The sequence below is a fragment of the Panulirus ornatus genome, chromosome 37, assembly GCF_036320965.1.
Source record: "Panulirus ornatus isolate Po-2019 chromosome 37, ASM3632096v1, whole genome shotgun sequence".
NCBI lineage: Eukaryota > Metazoa > Arthropoda > Malacostraca > Decapoda > Palinuridae > Panulirus > Panulirus ornatus.
This window is the reverse complement of record NC_092260.1, coordinates 8,763,202-8,781,198: the sequence shown is the minus strand read 5'-3', so window position 1 is coordinate 8,781,198 and position 17,997 is coordinate 8,763,202. Positions and strand designations below refer to the sequence as shown.

General features: G+C 41.2%; 1 protein-coding gene across 1 annotated transcript in view; it reads right to left on the bottom strand.

Moving 5' to 3' along the window:
• PolA1 (DNA polymerase alpha catalytic subunit) overlaps positions 1–17,997 on the bottom strand; it is a 436,605-nt gene that overhangs the window by 240,403 nt on the left and 178,205 nt on the right. Inside the window, exons 14-15 of the mRNA XM_071683772.1 lie at positions 7,168–7,349; positions 6,837–6,955 (exon numbers count right to left, since the gene is read on the bottom strand). Coding sequence (XP_071539873.1) covers positions 6,837–6,955; positions 7,168–7,349 — 301 coding nt within the window. The remainder of the gene's footprint in view (positions 1–6,836; positions 6,956–7,167; positions 7,350–17,997) is intronic.

Sequence of the window (17,997 nt, the reverse complement as noted above, 5' to 3'; positions counted from 1 at the left end):
TAAGAAGCAGCAATGGAGTTCACCAGTTATGAAAACTTTACTGCCATGGCCAACTCTTTGAGGGAGCTCCAGAGGGGAAAAGGTATCAGAGACATGGATAATCTTTCTTTCATATTTGATTACCATCTCCTGTGTTAACAAGGTAGTGCCAGGAACAGACAAAGAAAGGCCACATCTGTTCACTTTCATTCTAGAGCTGTCATGTATTATCAACAAAATCACAGCTCCCTATCTATAACAGATCTTTCCATGATAAGGCACCTTATCATGATCCAAACAATAAAAATCCTAAAAAAACAAACATGAATACACTCACTCACTTTCTTAAGATACTCAGCTGCCTTGACACATTTCATCTTATGCAGGGCTTTCATCACCTCTTCGCTTTTCACAGAGCCACATCCTTTGACGCTCCCTTCACATACTTACCTAACCAAAACATCCCACATCTGCCCTTCACTTCATCTCCTTTACACCTCATCTCTGGCTGTTACCACTTCCCCATTTGCCCCCTTAAATGATTTCATCATTTGTTCTCTTGTTCTTCTCATATTATTAACCTCTTTCTAAAACATTTTCTTAGTTTGCTCACTTTTTTTTTACCCCTTGCACCTTCATCTTGATCTCCTGCCACTTATGCTTGTACATCTCGCAATCAATCACACACAATCTTTCAAGTAATGCCATAAACCTTTTAGCAACTTAACTTCAATGCCAAGTTCCTGCACAGCATATCCCAGAGAGAGAGAGAGAGAGAGAGAGGAGAGAGAGAGAGAGAGAGAGAGGGAGAGAGAGAGGGAGAGAGAGAGAGAGAGAGAGAGAGAGAGAGAGAGAGAGAGAGAGAGAGAGAGAGAGAGAGAGAGAGAGAGAGAGAGAGAGAGAGAGAGAGAGAGAGAGAGAGAGAGAGAGAGAGAGAGAGAGGAGGGGGGGGGGGGGCCTCCAGTCATGGACAAAAGTCCACATCCAGGCTGGGCCTTAACTGAAATATAAAAAGGTTGAGAGAAGGGAAAAAGAAGAGACAAAGAAAAGCATTTATGAGTTTTGGAGAAAGTGAAAAATCTGTTTTTTGAAAAATTACCAATGTCCTGAGTTTTGGAGAAAGTGAAAAATCTGTTTTTTGAAAAATTGCCAATGTCCACACAGTAATCAAGTGATGCAGTAGCTTGCTGAGTATTGTGTGGTCTAGCCAGTGATGGGTGCACAAAAGTATCCAGCTCTTTAGAGAAAAAACATAGTAATACATACAGAAAAGGGAAAATGAACATTGTAGGGTAAGGAAAGTTATTATTAGGTTAGCCGGGAAGAGTTGGTAAGTCAAACTGCTTTTGACTCTATTCTGTCAAGTATTGATGCAGAGCAATACAATATACAAGAATGGATCAATCCTATGTATAAACGGAGCAACTGTTCAGAAGGAAAGAAATTTTGACATCTAAATAAGACTCCCAGTTTTTCAGAGGCAGACAGCTATTTCCTTAATGTGAAGGTTTCCAAGATAGTGTGGATGTTACATCAATAACAAGTATGTTCACAGAGTCAAGAGGTGGAATTACAAATCCATCAAAGGTGAGAGGAAAGCTGTGAGGAACTTTCAATTAAAAAAAATTGGCAGAAACTGGTTCTTGGAGGCATTATGCTTAACCAGATTTCATCTACCCCCTGAGATTCCTCTCCAAGTCTGAGTTTACTTAGCAAGTTGTGTCAAGACAAGATACAGACTGAGTGAGAGTAGAGGATGTGGAGGAATGCAGTGCTGAGTCGCAAGCATATGAGAGCATTTGGTTATTTGTAAAAGAAAACAAATCCTTGATAAAAAGGGAAGAGGCTGATCCATCAACAACCACAGAGATATATCAGACAGCTGGGAAGCTAGATATAAATCAGCGAAGTGAGGGAGGGAAGCCAAAAAAGGGGATCTTAGAGATGAGACCCTGATGCCACAATCTGTTAAAAGCTTTGGATATATTAAGGGCAACTACTTACGATTCCCCAAAGTTTTTTAGGGATGATGACTAGACATCAGTCAGCCAAGAAATGATATCACCAACAGATCTTGCCATATGGAAGCCATATTGGTGATCAGAGAAAAGACTGTGAAATTCAAGATGTCTGAGGCTACAGGAGTTAAGAAAGTATTCAAAGACTTTGAAAACAGTAGATGTCAAAGCAACATGATGATAGCTGGAGGGGTTAGAACGATCACTCTTATTAGAGATGGGATGTTCCAATGCATGCTTCCAAAAGGAAGGGAACGGTCTGGTTTTTAAACAGAACAGACAAGCAAGCAAAAGTGCAAGCTTGGAAGCACACTTTTTCTGTGCACAGGGATGGATGCCATCAGGTCTGTAAGCCTTGCTTGTGTCCAGACAGAGTAGCACTTTTTGGACAATTCAAGGAGATTACAAGGAGGGACATAGAATTAGTCAGAGGAGGATCAGGAGGTGAAGGAATGTTAGAGTCATACAAGGTAGTTTGAAGAAAAACGAGAACCAGGGAGAGTTGCTTTATCTACGGGAGATACAGCTTTGGTACGGTCGGAGTGGGAAAAGTGGAGAAAAAGTAAAACAAAAGAAGTTGTTGGCTGTTAGAAATCGAATACCTCCAATTCCTCACAAACATCCCTAGCTTAATTAATTTTCACATTTTACCATTCTATACTAAATCTCTTCTGATATCTTTTCACCAAAGGCTCTTTTTCCTAGATAAATTACTTTCACCAACCACCTCTCTAACATCACATTTCCTTTTTTCCTAAGCTTCCTAAAAATCTTCCCACTTACTTCTTCCAAGTAATGATTAGGTACAAAACTAGCTGCCCTTATCAATACATTAAAATCCATGAGTCTCTCTTTTGAACACCTATCAATCAGTACATAATCTAATAATGCCAGACAGTGGGAGTGTTGATTATTACTTTATTTAGCGGAAGTAAGGGTGAAAGTTTGTAAAGACCTCACGAAAGAAGGAAATGACATGGATAGGAAGAGGGTTGTGAAAGTGAGTGAGCTTGGAAATGAACCTTGTTAGAAGATACACCAGGATAGGTGAAGGATGGGAGGTATTTAGGGAAGCAATGCTTACATGTGCGAGATATGTGTGGCATGCATTAAGTGGGAGCCGGACAAGCAAGAGAGCGATGAGTGGTGGGAGAAAGATTATTTGCTAGTGAAAGAGGAAAGAGAGGTGTATGGGCAATACTTGCAGGGAAGGATGCAAGTGATTAGAAGATGTACACAGGAGGTTAAGAGGAAGGTGCAAGGGCCAAAAAAAAAGAGGGCAAATAAGAGTTGGGTTGAGTGAGCATCAGCAACTTTAGTGATGTTTTGGAAGGAGGTTATTAAAGAAACATTTAAAGTAGTTGTAAATGGAAACACATCTGAAGAAGAAGTTATACTGTCTGGGAACAGTTCTAGCCACAACATTATATGTAATCATAATCTCAGACATAGATAAGGAAGTATGAGCAAGGGTAGTCCGATGTTTTGCAGATGGCAAGAGAGTAATTACGTACAGTAGTGGAAAGCATGGAAGTTCAAGAAAACTTCAAAGCAACCTGGATAATATCTATAGAGTGGCAGATGAGAACTTAATGGAATTTAACAAAAAACATTAGAACATATTATTCATGGATCAGCTAATGCTATTATAGTACCTTCATACAGAAAAGACTGAAACAGAGATTGAAGCTAACATCAGATATTAGTGAAAACTTGAATTCTAGGAACATGCTAAAAAAAAAATAATGAGTGGAATCATATTGAGATCAATATGTTTCATGTATGTATAAGAAGCAAACTTGAATACTGCTGTTGTATAGTTACCAGTAACACATAATGGATTAAAAAAGATAGAGATAACTGAAACATTTCACAAGTTAGATGAAGAAAATAGAGCATATGAACTACCATGAACAATAAAAAGAACACTGCAGGGAGAGATAATATACAATGTATTTCTGGCAACAAATAGAGGGTATAATGAACAATGTTCTGAACCTGAAAGCAACCAAATAAGGATGATAAAGAATCATAACATCACGAGTACTTCCCATAAACATGCCAAAAATGCATAAGGCAAAGGTAAGTGAATGTCCTGCAAGGAAGTTGGAACAATTATCTAATGTGATACTGGGTGATATCAGAAATATAAATGGAGTTCCCACAGACACATTTAAAAGAAGAGTAGATTCATAGTGGAAGACAATACCAGATGAGCCTAGAACAAACAACTATGTCAGAGGAGTAGCTGCTGAAAAAAATAACAGAAAACAACAAATTAAGGCAAGTGAGGGGAAGAAGCAAGGCAGTCAAGAGAAATGTCATTAATCAACATAAAAGTCAAGTGGTGAGTCTAAAGCATTAACCCTACCATTCTGGCAGCACCTTATCATAGGTAGGTACCCTATCATTCCTTCGTTGATCAACCCTCCCACACCATACAGCATCCTCATGCCTTTCATTTCCAACTCATCCACCCTCTTCTCTTCATCCTCATCTATAGCTCATACCTCACATCCACACAATACAATCCAGACTAACATATCATCAAACATGCACATCTTTGTCCTTATCTGCAATGACCACTCTTCCACAACCTTCTTAGTATGTCCAGGATGTTTGACCACTTACCCACCCTATGCTTGGTTGGAGATTTTTAATCACCGGGTGTTCACAGGACATATGTTGGCTATCACACCACAACAGAAAGGATGGTCTATGTACTCCATGTTATTAACAGATCTTTTTAAATTCTTAGCACCATTTTTAAGAAATGCTGAGCTTGCCAAACCTCTCAATGTTCTTTATAAGGGAACGTGTTTTGTTGGTTCTCGTGCAAGACTTTCCTGAATTCTTGTTTGAGTATCACTATGAATTCTGTGATGTCATTCCTCCAAATTGCATTCAGATGTGTAATATCAGCTTCCATGGTTCCATTCACTGTTACTTGCACTTACAGGTACCTAAACCACCCTATTTCCTCAAGGTTCCTTCCATTAAAACTCACACTCCACCTAACCACCCTTCAGTGCTAAACCTAACAGCCTTGTTTTCCTGTACATTTATTCTCAACAGGTTCATTTCACACACACTCATAAACTCAAGACACAAGCTTCAGCAGTTTTTCATTTGAATCTGCCACCAGCAACTTATCATCAACAAACAGCAAATGACTAACTTCCCAAGCTTGCCCCAACCCTAACAGACAGCATAACCACTCCTCTCTGTAAGACCTGCATTCACCTCCCTCATCATCCCACCCATAAACAAATTAAACAGCCATGGTGACACAATTCCCAGCCATACACATCTTCCCCTGAGACCACTAAACATCTTGCCTTCCTACATGCACACTTGCCTTCCTTTCTTGATGAAACTCTTTATTGCTTCTAGCAGCTTCCCTCCCAAGTCACTTATTCATAACAACTTCCACAAAGCAACTCAATCAACCCTGTCATACACTTTCTGCAGATCCATAAATGCCACATACAAGTCCTTCTTTCTCTAAGTACTTCATGCACATATTCTTCAAAGCAAAGACCTGATCCACACATTCATTACAACTCCTGTGGCCATGTTGTTCCTCCCTCATCTGAAGCTCTGTGCATGCCTCCAACTTCTCAATCACCAATCTCTTGTACAACTTACCAGGTATACTTGACAAAATTATGCTTCTGTAAGTTGATCATTCACTTTTGTCCCCCTGGCCTTTACATAGTAGTACAATACAGGCATTCTACCAATCCTCAGACACCTTATCAAGAGCCATACTGACATTGAAAATCCTAACACAACAATCAACAGTACAATCCCCCTTTTCTTAAGAAATTTACCTGCAGTACCAACCACTCTAGCCACTTTGCTGCACTTCACCTTACACATGGCTTTCCCCCTCTCTTTTCTCTTTACCAAACCACTTGACATGACTCTCTACCTCATGTTTCCACATACAAAAGATCCCACATCAGTTAACTGTATGAGGTTACACCATAACCTTTAAAAAAAAGTCTCGTCAAGGAACTTATCACCACAAAGGAGTCCATATGACCCTGCTACAGGATAGAACACAGCCTTGGGCTATAAAAGCCTCTTAAAAGAGGTCCTACAAAATAAGAGCACAGTATCCAAAACCAGGCCCCACACACTCTTTCTCCCATGGCTCCCCTGACCAAATCACATACACACAGTAATTCTTTTTTTCTATCTTTCATAGTTGTTCACTACTTCCTGTGTCACCCAGGTATCAAAGGGAATACATGAAGAGGCTTCATTTGCTCACATCTGTTCTCTAGCTGACATATGTAATGCACTGATGCATTACGCTAATTCTAAGTGTTAAGAAAAAAAAATCACTAGGAACCAAATAATCATACAAGAAAAACCAATGAATGTGATAAATAACAGAAGAAAATAATTCTGAAAAGTCACTATGTCACAGCCCATGTACTGTTCTTACACATAACTGAAGCAATGTCCATGTATTTTGAGGTTTGGTGTTCTTTAATCAACCACATATCTACAAAACACTGTAACATGAAACCAGATATCTGAAGATTAAGGTGCAATGAAATCTTCATTTTCACGACTGCTTCATCTTCGTCACACACAGTCATTATTTTAGATACAGAATTACCTCAATTGTGTTCTAAACTCAGCAGAAAGCTTCACAGATACAGAATGAGAATAAGTGTTTTACTTGCAGTATTAAAAACAACGCATTCAACTCCCAGAACAAACTAAGTACAAAGTATCTTGCACAATCAGGTGAATGTCTTTCTCTCTTCCCTTCTACCTTCATATACAGGTTAAGTACTGACAGACTTAAAAAAAGTGCCTTACCAGCAATATTTGTTATCTGCAGTGCCAAAGGAAGTACATTCAACTCGCACATTAACCTGAGTACATACAGGGTATCTTGCATGGTTAGGGAAACAAGTTGGAGTAAACTTGATGATGATCTGTAAAGGTGTATCATGATAAAATTTCTTGACAAAATCAATCTTTATTACAAAGCAAAATCTCACATCAAAGAAAATCCTCCACTTTTATATTTCAAAATATCAAAAACAGATTGAATAATAAACTGATAATCATCTAGATTTCTTTTTACTGAAAAGAAAAACTTACCCATACATCTGTTCGACCTTCTCTACCGTAAAGAAACACTTACCCATACATCTGTTTGATCTCTTCTGCAGTCAATGTCTTACACTGGCCCTCAGGTATACGAAGGACTTGAGAAACCAGTGCTCCAAGCTCATAGCTTTTGGCTCTGATTAGTTCTTTGGAGGATATTTTCAAGTCACACACAAGTCGACCACACATGGCAGTTTTCTCGGCAAAACCCTTTCCCTGATACAAGAAATAAAATTAAGTAACCAAATAAAAGAAAAACCTCATTTTACACCTCTTCTTAAACAATAAACCACATGTAAAAGTTATCGACTGGCAGCCAAAGAAAAATCTATGAAAAAGAAAGAAAAAGGTCATGAAGAAAGTGAAGGAGAAAAAATCATTACGACAGATAACCCTAAGGCCCCTTTTATGAAACTCTTGCTGCTTTAAGGCTGTAAGGAAATAACAGACCTCTTTAGAGTGAGACGCTTATCACTGAGGCAGTGTCCCCATTCATTTAGTGATGATATATCCTAGCCAGAGGTAATTTTTCACTCACAATGTAAACATAAGTAGGTAGAGTCCCGGAGATACCAACAGCATGGTGCTAACAGGAATCTCATGACAACACCTTGGCATACACATGCCTTACATTTTCTTCAAATCTAAGCTGCCATCACACACTTTCTAACATAACAGCTCTACTGAATACAACCGATAAGTCCTTCCTCAGACATTCTTGTCTGAAATACTGGGGGCCCTGGATATGATGCTTCATAAAGCAAAATTTTGCAATAGCAAAATATGAAAATATGGTTCAAACCCTTGGTGACACTAATGCTTCAAACTGACGCGTTGAAAGAAAAAAAAATCACATCACAGTGTATTCTTTTCCTTAAAGGACAAAATTTTTCAAGATAAGTTTTTGTCATAAAGCAAAATTATCTAGATTTAAAGCTGAAAAACACCGGCAAAATGTCTGGATTCATACCTCAAAAGTTGGCAGTGAGCTTGTACACATAAATGACTATGATCCAATTTGTATTCTCACCAAAGTCATTTCACTTTTCCCTGTTATTCTTCGAGTATTTTGAGAAAATTATGAGAAAGGAATTTACAAACCTCAATAAAAATTTAGTGCAGAGAAGACTGGTGTCTGAATGTGTGTGGATGTAACCAAGATGAGAAAAAAGGAGAGATAGGGAGTATGTTTGAGGAAAGGAACCTGGATGTTTTGGCTCTGAGTGAAACAAAGCTCAAGGGTAAAGGGGAAGAGTGGTTTGGGAATGTCTTGGGGTTGGTAAGAGGACAAGAGCAAAGGAGGGAGTAGCACTACTCCTGAAGCAGGAGTTGTGGGAGTATATGATAGAGTGTGCAAAAGTAAATTCTAGACTGATGTGGATAAAACTGAAAGTGGATGGAGAGAGATGGGTGATTATTGGTGCCTCACCTGGTCAAAAGAAGAAAGTGTTTTGGGAGCAGCTAAGTGAGTGTGTTAGCAGCTTTGATGCATGAGACTGGGTTATAGTGATGGGTGATTTGAATGTGAAGGTGAATAATGTGGCAGTTGAGGGTATAATTTGTGTAAATGAGGAGCTCAGTGTTTTAATGGAAATGGTGAAGAGCTTGTGCATTTGTGTGCTGAAAAAGGACTGGTGACTAGGAATACCTGGTTTAAAAAGAGAGATGGTCAGAGGGTGTTATTGGAGTCTGTGTTAATTGATAGGCATGTAAAAGAGAGACTTTTGGATGCTAATGTGCTGAAAGGGACAGCTGTGGGGATGTCTGATCACAATCTTGTGGAGATGAAGGTGAAGATTTTTAGAGGGTTTCAGAAAAGAAGAGAGAATGTTGGGTCACGTGAAGAGAGTGGTGAGAGTAAGAGAGCTTGGAAAGAAGACTTGTGTGAGAAAGTACTAGGAGATTGAATGTAGACTGGCACAAGACGAGAGCAAATGAAACAAGGGTAGTGGGGGAGGAATGAGATGTATCTAGTGAAGCAGTGATGACTTGTGCAAAAGATGCATGTAGCATGACAATGGTGGGAGGTCGGTAGATTAGAAAGAGTAGTGAATGTTGGGATGAAGGAGCAAGATTGTTAGTGAAAGAGAAGAGAGAGGCATTTGCATGATTTTTGCAGAGAACTAATGCAAATGACTGGACGATGTATAAAAAAAAGTGGCAGGAGGTCAAAAGAAAGGTGCAAGAGATGAAAAAGAGGGCAAATGAGAGTTGGGGTGAGAGAGTATCATTAAATTCTCAGGAGAATAAAAAGATGTTTTGAAAGGAGGTTAAATAAATTGCGTAAGGTAAGACAAGAGAACAAATGAGAACACTGGTGAAGGGGACAAATGGGGAGGTAATAACAAGTAGTGATGAAGTGATAAGGAGATGGAATAAGTATTATGAAGGTTTTTTGAATGTGTTTGATGATAGAGTGGCAGATATAGGGTGTTTTGGTCAAAGTGGTGTGCAAAGTGAGAGGGTTAGGGAAAGTGGTTTGGCAAACAGCGAAGAGGTAGTGAAACCTTTGTGACAGATGAAAGTCAGCAAGGCGGTGGGTTTGGATGGTATTGCAGAGGAATTTATTAAAAAAAAAAAAGGGGTGACTGTGTTGTTGATTGGTTGGTACGGATATTCAAAGTATGTATGGATCATGGTGAAGTGCCTGAGGATTGGCTAAATGCATGCATAGTGCCATTGTACAAAGGCAAAGGGGATAAAGGTGAGTGTTCAAATTATAGAGGCATAAGTTTGTTGAGCATTCCTGGGAAATTATACGGGAGGGTATTGATTGAGAGGGTGAAGGCATGTACAGAGCATCAGTATGGTTTCAGACTGAAGTGGTAGAGGATGTGTGGATCAAGTGTTTGCTTTTAAGAATGTATGTAAAAAATACTTAGAAAAACAGATGGATTTGTATGTAGCAGTTATGGATCTGGAGAAGGCATATGATAGGGTTGATAGAGATGCTTCGTGTAAGGTTTTAAGAGTTTATGGTGTGGGAGGTAGGCTGCTATAAGCAGTGAAAGGTTTTTATCAAGGATGTAAGGTATGTGTACATGTGGGAAGAGAGGAAAGTGATTGGTTCTCAGTGAATGTTGCTTTGCGGCAGGGGTGCATGATGTCTCCATGGTTGTTTAATTTGTTTATGGATGGGGTTGTTAGGGAGGTGATTGCAAGAGTTTTGGAAAGAGGGGCAAGTATGCAATCTGTTGTAGATGAGAGGACTTGGGAAGTGAGTCAGTCGTTGTTTGCTGATGATACAGCACTGGTGGCTGATTTGGGTGAGAAACTGCAGAAGCTGGAAACTGAGGTTGGCAAAGTGTGTGAAAGAAGAAAGTCGAGAGTAAATGTGAACAAGAGCAAGGTTATTAGGTTCAGAAGGACTGAGGGACAAGTTAATTGGGAGGTAATTCTAAATGGAGAAAAAATGGAGGAAGTGAAGTGTTTTAGATATCTGGGACAGGACTTGGCAGCAGATGGAACCATGGAAGTGGAAGTGAATCACAGGGTGGGGGAGGGGTGAAGGTTCTGAGCATTGAAGAATGTGTGGAAGGCAAGAACGTTATCTCGCATAGCAAAAATGGGTATGGTTGTGAGGCATGGGCTATAGATAGGGTTGTGCAGAGGAGGGTGGATGTATTGGATATCAAATGTTTGAGGACAATAAGTGGTGTGAGGTGGTTTGACTAAGTAAGTAATGAAAGGGTAAGAGAGATGCATGGTAATAAAAAGAATGTGGTTGAGAGAGAAGAGGGTGTGTTGATATGGCCTGGACATATGGAAAGAATGAATGAGAGAGGATTGACATAGAGGATACATGTCTCAGAGGTGAAGGGAAGAAGAAGTGGGAGACCAAATTGGAGGTGGAAGGATGGAGTGATAAAAATTTTGAGCAATCGGGGCCTGAACATACAGGAGGGTGAAAGGCATGTAAGGAATGGAGTGAATTGGAACGATGTGGTATAAGGTGGTCGATGTGCTGTCATGTGAAGCATCTGGGGTAAACCATGGAAAGGTTTTAGGGGCCTGGATGTGGAAAAGGAACTGTGGTATTGGTGCATTACACATGACAGCTAAAGACTGTGTGAACAAACGTGGCCTTTTATGTCTTTTCCTGGTGCTATCTCACTGAAGGTGTGTGTGTGTGTGCGTGTGTGTGTGTATGTGTGTGTGTGTGTGCTATTTCGTGTGTGTGCTATTTTGTGTGTGGCAGGGGGAATGGATGAAGGCAGCAAATATGAATTTGTTTATGGATGGGGTTGTTAGGGAGGTAAATGCAAGAGTCCTGGAAAGAGGGGCAAGTATGAAGTCTGTTGGGGATGAGAGAGCTTGGGAAGTGAGTCAGTTGTTGTTTGCTGATGATACAGCGCTGGTGGCTGATTCATGTGAGAAACTGCAGAAGCTGGTGACTGAGTTTGGTAAAGTGTGTGGAAGAAGAAAGTTAAGAGTAAATGTGAATAAGAGCAAGGTTATTAGGTACAGTAGGGGTGAGGGTCAAGTCAACTGGGAGGTGAGTTTGAATGGAGAAAAACTGGAGGAAGTGAAGTGTTTTAGATATCTGGGAGTGGATCTGTCAGCGGATGGAACCATGGAAGCGGAAGTGGATCATAGGGTGGGGGAGGGGGCGAAAATTTTGGGAGCCTTGAAAAATGTGTGGAAGTCGAGAACATTATCTCGGAAAGCAAAAATGGGTATGTTTGAAGGAATAGTGGTTCCAACAATGTTGTATGGTTGCGAGGCGTGGGCTATGGATAGAGATGTGCGCAGGAGGATGGATGTGCTGGAAATGAGATGTTTGAGGAAAATGTGTGGTGTGAGGTGGTTTGATCGAGTAAGTAACGTAAGGGTAAGAGAGATGTGTGGAAATAAAAAGAGCGTGGTTGAGAGAGCAGAAGAGGGTGTTTTGAAATGGTTTGGGCACATGGAGAGAATGAGTGAGGAAAGATTGACCAAGAGGATATATGTGTCGGAGGTGGAGGGAACGAGGAGAAGAGGGAGACCAAATTGGAGGTGGAAAGATGGAGTGAAAAAGATTTTGTGTGATCGGGGCCTGAACATGCAGGAGGGTGAAAGGAGGGCAAGGAATAGAGTGAATTGGAGCGATGTGGTATACAGGGGTTGACGTGCTGTCAGTGGATTGAATCAAGGCATGTGAAGCGTCTGGGGTAAACCATGGAAAGCTGTGTAGGTATGTATATTTGCGTGTGTGGACGTGTGTATGTACATGTGTATGGGGGGGGGTTGGGCCATTTCTTTCGTCTGTTTCCTTGCGCTACCTCGCAAACGCGGGAGACAGCGACAAAGTATAAAAAAAAAAAGGTATTAAGAATATATGGTGTGGGAGGCAAGTTGTTAGAAGCAGTGAAAAGTTTTTATCGAGGATGTAAGGCATGTGTACGTGTAGGAAGAGAGGAAAGTGATTGGTTCTCAGTGAATGTAGGTTTGCGGCAGGGGTGTGTGATGTCTCCATGGTTGTTTAATTTGTTTATGGATGGGGTTGTAAGGGAGGTAAATGCAAGAGTCCTGGAAAGAGGGGCAAGTATGAAGTCTGTTGGGGATGAGAGAGCTTGGGAAGTGAGTCAGTTGTTGTTCGCTGATGATACAGCGCTGGTGGCTGATTCATGTGAGAAACTGCAGAAGCTGGTGACTGAGTTTGGTAAAGTGTGTGGAAGAAGAAAGTTGAGAGTAAATGTGAATAAGAGCAAGGTTATTAGGTACAGTAGGGGTGAGGGTCAAGTCAATTGGGAGGTGAGTTTGAATGGAGAAAAACTGGAGGAAGTGAAGTGTTTTAGATATCTGGGAGTGGATCTGTCAGCGGATGGAACCATGGAAGCGGAAGTGGATCATAGGGTGGGGGAGGGGGCGAAAATTTTGGGAGCCTTGAAAAATGTGTGGAAGTCGAGAACATTATCTCGGAAAGCAAAAATGGGTATGTTTGAGGGAATAGTGGTTCCAACAATGTTGTATGGTTGCGAGGCGTGGGCTATGGATAGAGATGTGCGCAGGAGGATGGATGTGCTGGAAATGAGATGTTTGAGGACAATGTGTGGTGTGAGGTGGTTTGATCGAGTAAGTAACGTAAGGGTAAGAGAGAGGTGTGGAAATAAAAAGAGCGTGGTTGAGAGAGCAGAAGAGGGTGTTTTGAAATGGTTTGGGCACATGGAGAGAATGAGTGAGGAGAGATTGACCAAGAGGATATATGTGTCGGAGGTGGAGGGAACGAGGAGAAGAGGGAGACCAAATTGGAGGTGGAAAGATGGAGTGAAAAAGATTTTGTGTGATCGGGGCCTGAACATGCAGGAGGGTGAAAGGAGGGCAAGAAATAGAGTGAATTGGAGTCATGTGGTATACAGGGGTTGACGTGCTGTCAGTGGATTGAAGCAAGGCATGTGAAGCGTCTGGGGTAAACCATGGAAAGCTGTGTAGGTATGTATATTTGCGTGTGTGGACGTGTGTATGTACATGTGTATGGGGGGGGGGGGGTTGGGCCATTTCTTTCGTCTGTTTCCTTGCGCTACCTCGCAAACGCGGGAGACAGCGACAAAGTATAAAAAAAAAAAAAAAAAAAAAAAAAAAAAAAAATATATATATATGTGATAGAGTGTAAGAAAGTAAATTCTCGATTAATATGGGTAAAACTGAAAGTTGATGGAGAGAGGTGGGTGATTATTGGTGCATATGCACCTGGGCATGAGAAGAAAGATCAAGAGAGGCAAGTGTTTTGGGAGCAGCTGAATGAGTGTGTTAGTGGTTTTGATGCAAGAGACCGGGTCATAGTGATGGGTGATTTGAATGCAAAGGTGAGTAATGTGGCAGTTGAGGGAATAATTGGTATACATGGGGTGTTCAGTGTTGTAAATGGAAATGGTGAAGAGCTTGTAGATTTATGTGCTGAAAAAGGACTGATGATTGGGAATACCTGGTTTAAAAAGCGAGATATACATAAGTATACTTATGTAAGTAGGAGAGATGGCCAGAGAGCGTTATTGGATTACGTGTTAATTGACAGGCGTGCGAAAGAGAGACTTTTGGATGTTAATGTGCTGAGAGGTGCAACTGGAGGGATGTCTGATCATTATCTTGTGGAGGCTAAGGTGAAGATTTGTATGGGTTTTCAGAAAAGAAGAGTGAATGTTGGGGTGAAGAGGGTGGTGAGAGTAAGTGAGCTTGAGAAGGAGACCTGTGTGAGGAAGTACCAGGAGAGACTGAGTACAGAATGGAAAAAGGTGAGAACAATGGAAGTAAGGGGAGTGGGGGAGGAATGGGATGTATTTAGGGAATCAGTGATGGATTGCGCAAAAGATGCTTGTGGCATGAGAAGAGTGGGAGGTGGGTTGATTAGAAAGGGTAGTGAGTGGTGGGATGAAGAAGTAAGAGTATTAGTGAAAGAGAAGAGAGAGGCATTTGGACGATTTTTGCAGGGAAAAAATGCAATTGAGTGGGAGATGTATAAAAGAAAGAGACAGGAGGTCAAGAGAAAGGTGCAAGAGGTGAAAAAAAGGGCAAAGGAGAGTTGGGGTGAGAGAGTATCATTAAATTTTAGGGAGAATAAAAACATGTTCTGGAAGGAGGTAAATAAAGTGCGTAAGACAAGGGAGCAAATGGAAACTTCAGTGAAGGGCGCAAATGGGGAGGTGATAACAAGTAGTGGTGATGTGAGAAGGAGATGGAGTGAGTATTTTGAAGGTTTGTTGAATGTGTTTGATGATAGAGTGGCAGATATAGGGTGTTTTGGTCGAGGTGGTGTGCAAAGTGAGAGGGTTAGGGAAAATGATTTGGTAAACAGAGAAGAGGTAGTGAAAGCTTTGCGGAAGATGAAAGCCGGCAAGGCAGCAGGTTTGGATGGTATTGCAGTGGAATTTATTAAAAAAGGGGGTGACTGTATTGTTGACTGGTTGGTAAGGTTATTTAATGTATGTATGAATCATGGTGAGGTGCCTGAGGATTGGCGGAATGCGTGCATAGTGCCATTGTACAAAGGCAAAGGGGATATGAGTGAGTGCTCAAATTACAGAGGTATAAGTTTGTTGAGTATTCCTGGTAAATTATATGGGAGGGTATTGATTGAGAGGGTGAAGGCATGTACAGAGCATCAGATTGGGGAAGAGCAGTGTGGTTTCAGAAGTGGTAGAGGATGTGTGGATCAGGTGTTTGCTTTGAAGAATGTATGTGAGAAATACTTAGAAAAGCAAATGGATTTGTATGTAGCATTTATGGATCTGGAGAAGGCATATGATAGAGTTGATAGAGATGCTCTGTGGAAGGTATTAAGAATATATGGTGTGGGAGGCAAGTTGTTAGAAGCAGTGAAAAGTTTTATCGAGGATGTAAGGCATGTGTACGTGTAGGAAGAGAGGAAAGTGATTGGTTCTCAGTGAATGTAGGTTTGCGGCAGGGGTGTGTGATGTCTCCATGGTTGTTTAATTTGTTTATGGATGGGGTTGTTAGGGAGGTAAATGCAAGAGTCCTGGAAAGAGGGGCAAGTATGAAGTCTGTTGGGGATGAGAGAGCTTGGGAAGTGAGTCAGCTGTTGTTCGCTGATGATACAGCGCTGGTGGCTGATTCATGTGAGAAACTGCAGAAGCTGGTGACTGAGTTTGGAAAAGTGTGTGGAAGAAGAAAGTTAAGAGTAAATGTGAATAAGAGCAAGGTTATTAGGTACAGTAGGGTTGAGGGTCAAGTCAAATGGGAGGTGAGTTTGAATGGAGAAAAACTGGTGGAAGTGAAGTGTTTTAGATATCTGGGAGTGGATCTGGCAGCGGATGGAACCATGGAAGCGGAAGTGGATCATAGGGTGGGGGAGGGGGCGAAAATCCTGGGGGCCTTGAAGAATGTGTGGAAGTCCAGAACATTATCTCCGAAAGCAAAAATGGGTATGTTTGAAGGAATAGTGGTTCCAACAATGTTGTATGGTTGCGAGGTGTGGGCTATGGATAGAGTCGTGCGCAGGAGGATGGATGTGCTGGAAATGAGATGTTTGAGGACAATGTGTGGTGTGAGGTGGTTTGATCGAGTGAGTAACGTAAGCGTAAGAGAGATGTGTGGAAATAAAAAGAGCGTGGTTGAGAGAGCAGAAGAGGGTGTTTTGAAGTGGTTAGGGCACATGGAGAGGATGAGTGAGGAAAGATTGACCAAGAGGATATATGTGTAGGAGGTGGAGGGAACAAGGAGAAGAAGGAGACCAAATTGGAGGTGGAAAGATGGAGTGAAAAAGATTTTGTGTGATCGGGGCCTGAACATGCAGGAGGGTGAAAGGAGGGCAAGGAATAGAGTGAATTGGAGCGATGTGGTATACCGGGGTTGACGTGCTGTCAGTGGATTGAAGCAAGGCATGTGAAGCGTCTGGGGTAAACCATGGAAAGCTGTGTAGGTATGTATATTTGCGTGTGTGGACGTATGTATATACATGTGTATGGGGGGGGTTGGGCCATTTCTTTCGTCTGTTTCCTTGCGCTACCTCGCAAACGCGGGAGACAGCGACAAAGTATAATAAAAAAAAAAAAAATATATATATATATATATATATATATATATATGTGTATGTCTGCGTATGTATATGTATGTATACATTGAAATGCATACGTATGTATCTTAACTTGTACTCCAACTTTCTAAAAGGGGAAACAAAAGGAGTCGTGTGGAGTGCTGATCCTCCTCGAAGGCTCAGATTGGGGTGTCTAAATGTGTGTGGATGTAACCAAGATGAGAAAAAGGGAGAGAGAGGTAGTATGTTTGAGGAAATGAACCTGGATGTTTTGGCTCTGAGTGAAACAAAGTGCAAGGGTAAGGGGGGTGAGTGGTTTGAGAATGTTTTAGGGGTAAAGTCAAGGGTTGGTGAGAGGACAAGAGCAAAGGAAGGAGTAACACTACTCCTGTAGCTGGAGTTGTGGGAGTATGTGATAGAGTGTACGAAAGTAAACTCTAAACTGATATCGGTAAAACTGAAAGTGGATGGAGAAAGATGGGTGATTATTGGTTCCTATGCACCTGGGCATGAGAAGAAAGATCATGAGAGGCAAGTGTTTTGGGAGCAGCTGAGTGAATGTGTGGTAGCAGCTTTAACGTACGAGACTGGGTCATAGTGATGGGTGATTTGAATGCAAAGGTGAGTAATGTGGCAGTTGAGTATATAACTGGTGTACATGGGGTGTTCAGTGTTGTAAAAGGAAATGGTGAAGAGCTTGTAGACTTGTGTGCTAGAAAAGGACCAGTGATTGGGAATACCTCTTTTAAAAAGTGAGATATATACAAGTATACCTATGTAAGTAGGGGAGATGGCAGAGAGCATAACTGGATTATGTGTTAATTGATAGGCACATGAAAGAGAGACTTTTGGATGAAAATGTGCTGTGAGGGGCAACCGGAGGTATGTCTGATCATTATCTTGTGGAGGCAAAGGTGAAGATTTGTTGAGGTTTTCAGAAAAGAAGAGAAAATGTTGGGGTGAAAAGAGTGGTGAGAGTAAGTGAGCTTGAAAAAGAGACTTAAGTACCATGAAGATTGATTGCAGAATGGAAAAAGTTGAGAGCAAATGAAGTAAGGGTAGTGATGGCTTGCAAAAAAGATGCTTGTGGCATGAGAAAGGTGCAAGGTAGGCAGACTAGAAAAGGTAGTGAGCAGTGGGATGAAGAAGTAAGACTGTTAGTGAAAAAGAAGAGAGAGGCATTTGCATGATTTTTGCTGAGAAATAGTGCAAATGACTGGGAGATGTATAAAAGAACGAGGCAGGAGGGCAAGGGAAAGGTGCAAGAAGTGAAAAAGAGGACAAATGACACTTGTAGTGAGAATCATTAAATTTTAGGGAGAATAAAAAGATGTTTTGGAAGGAGGTAAACAGAGTGCGTAAGACAAGACAACAAATGGGAACATCAATGAAGGG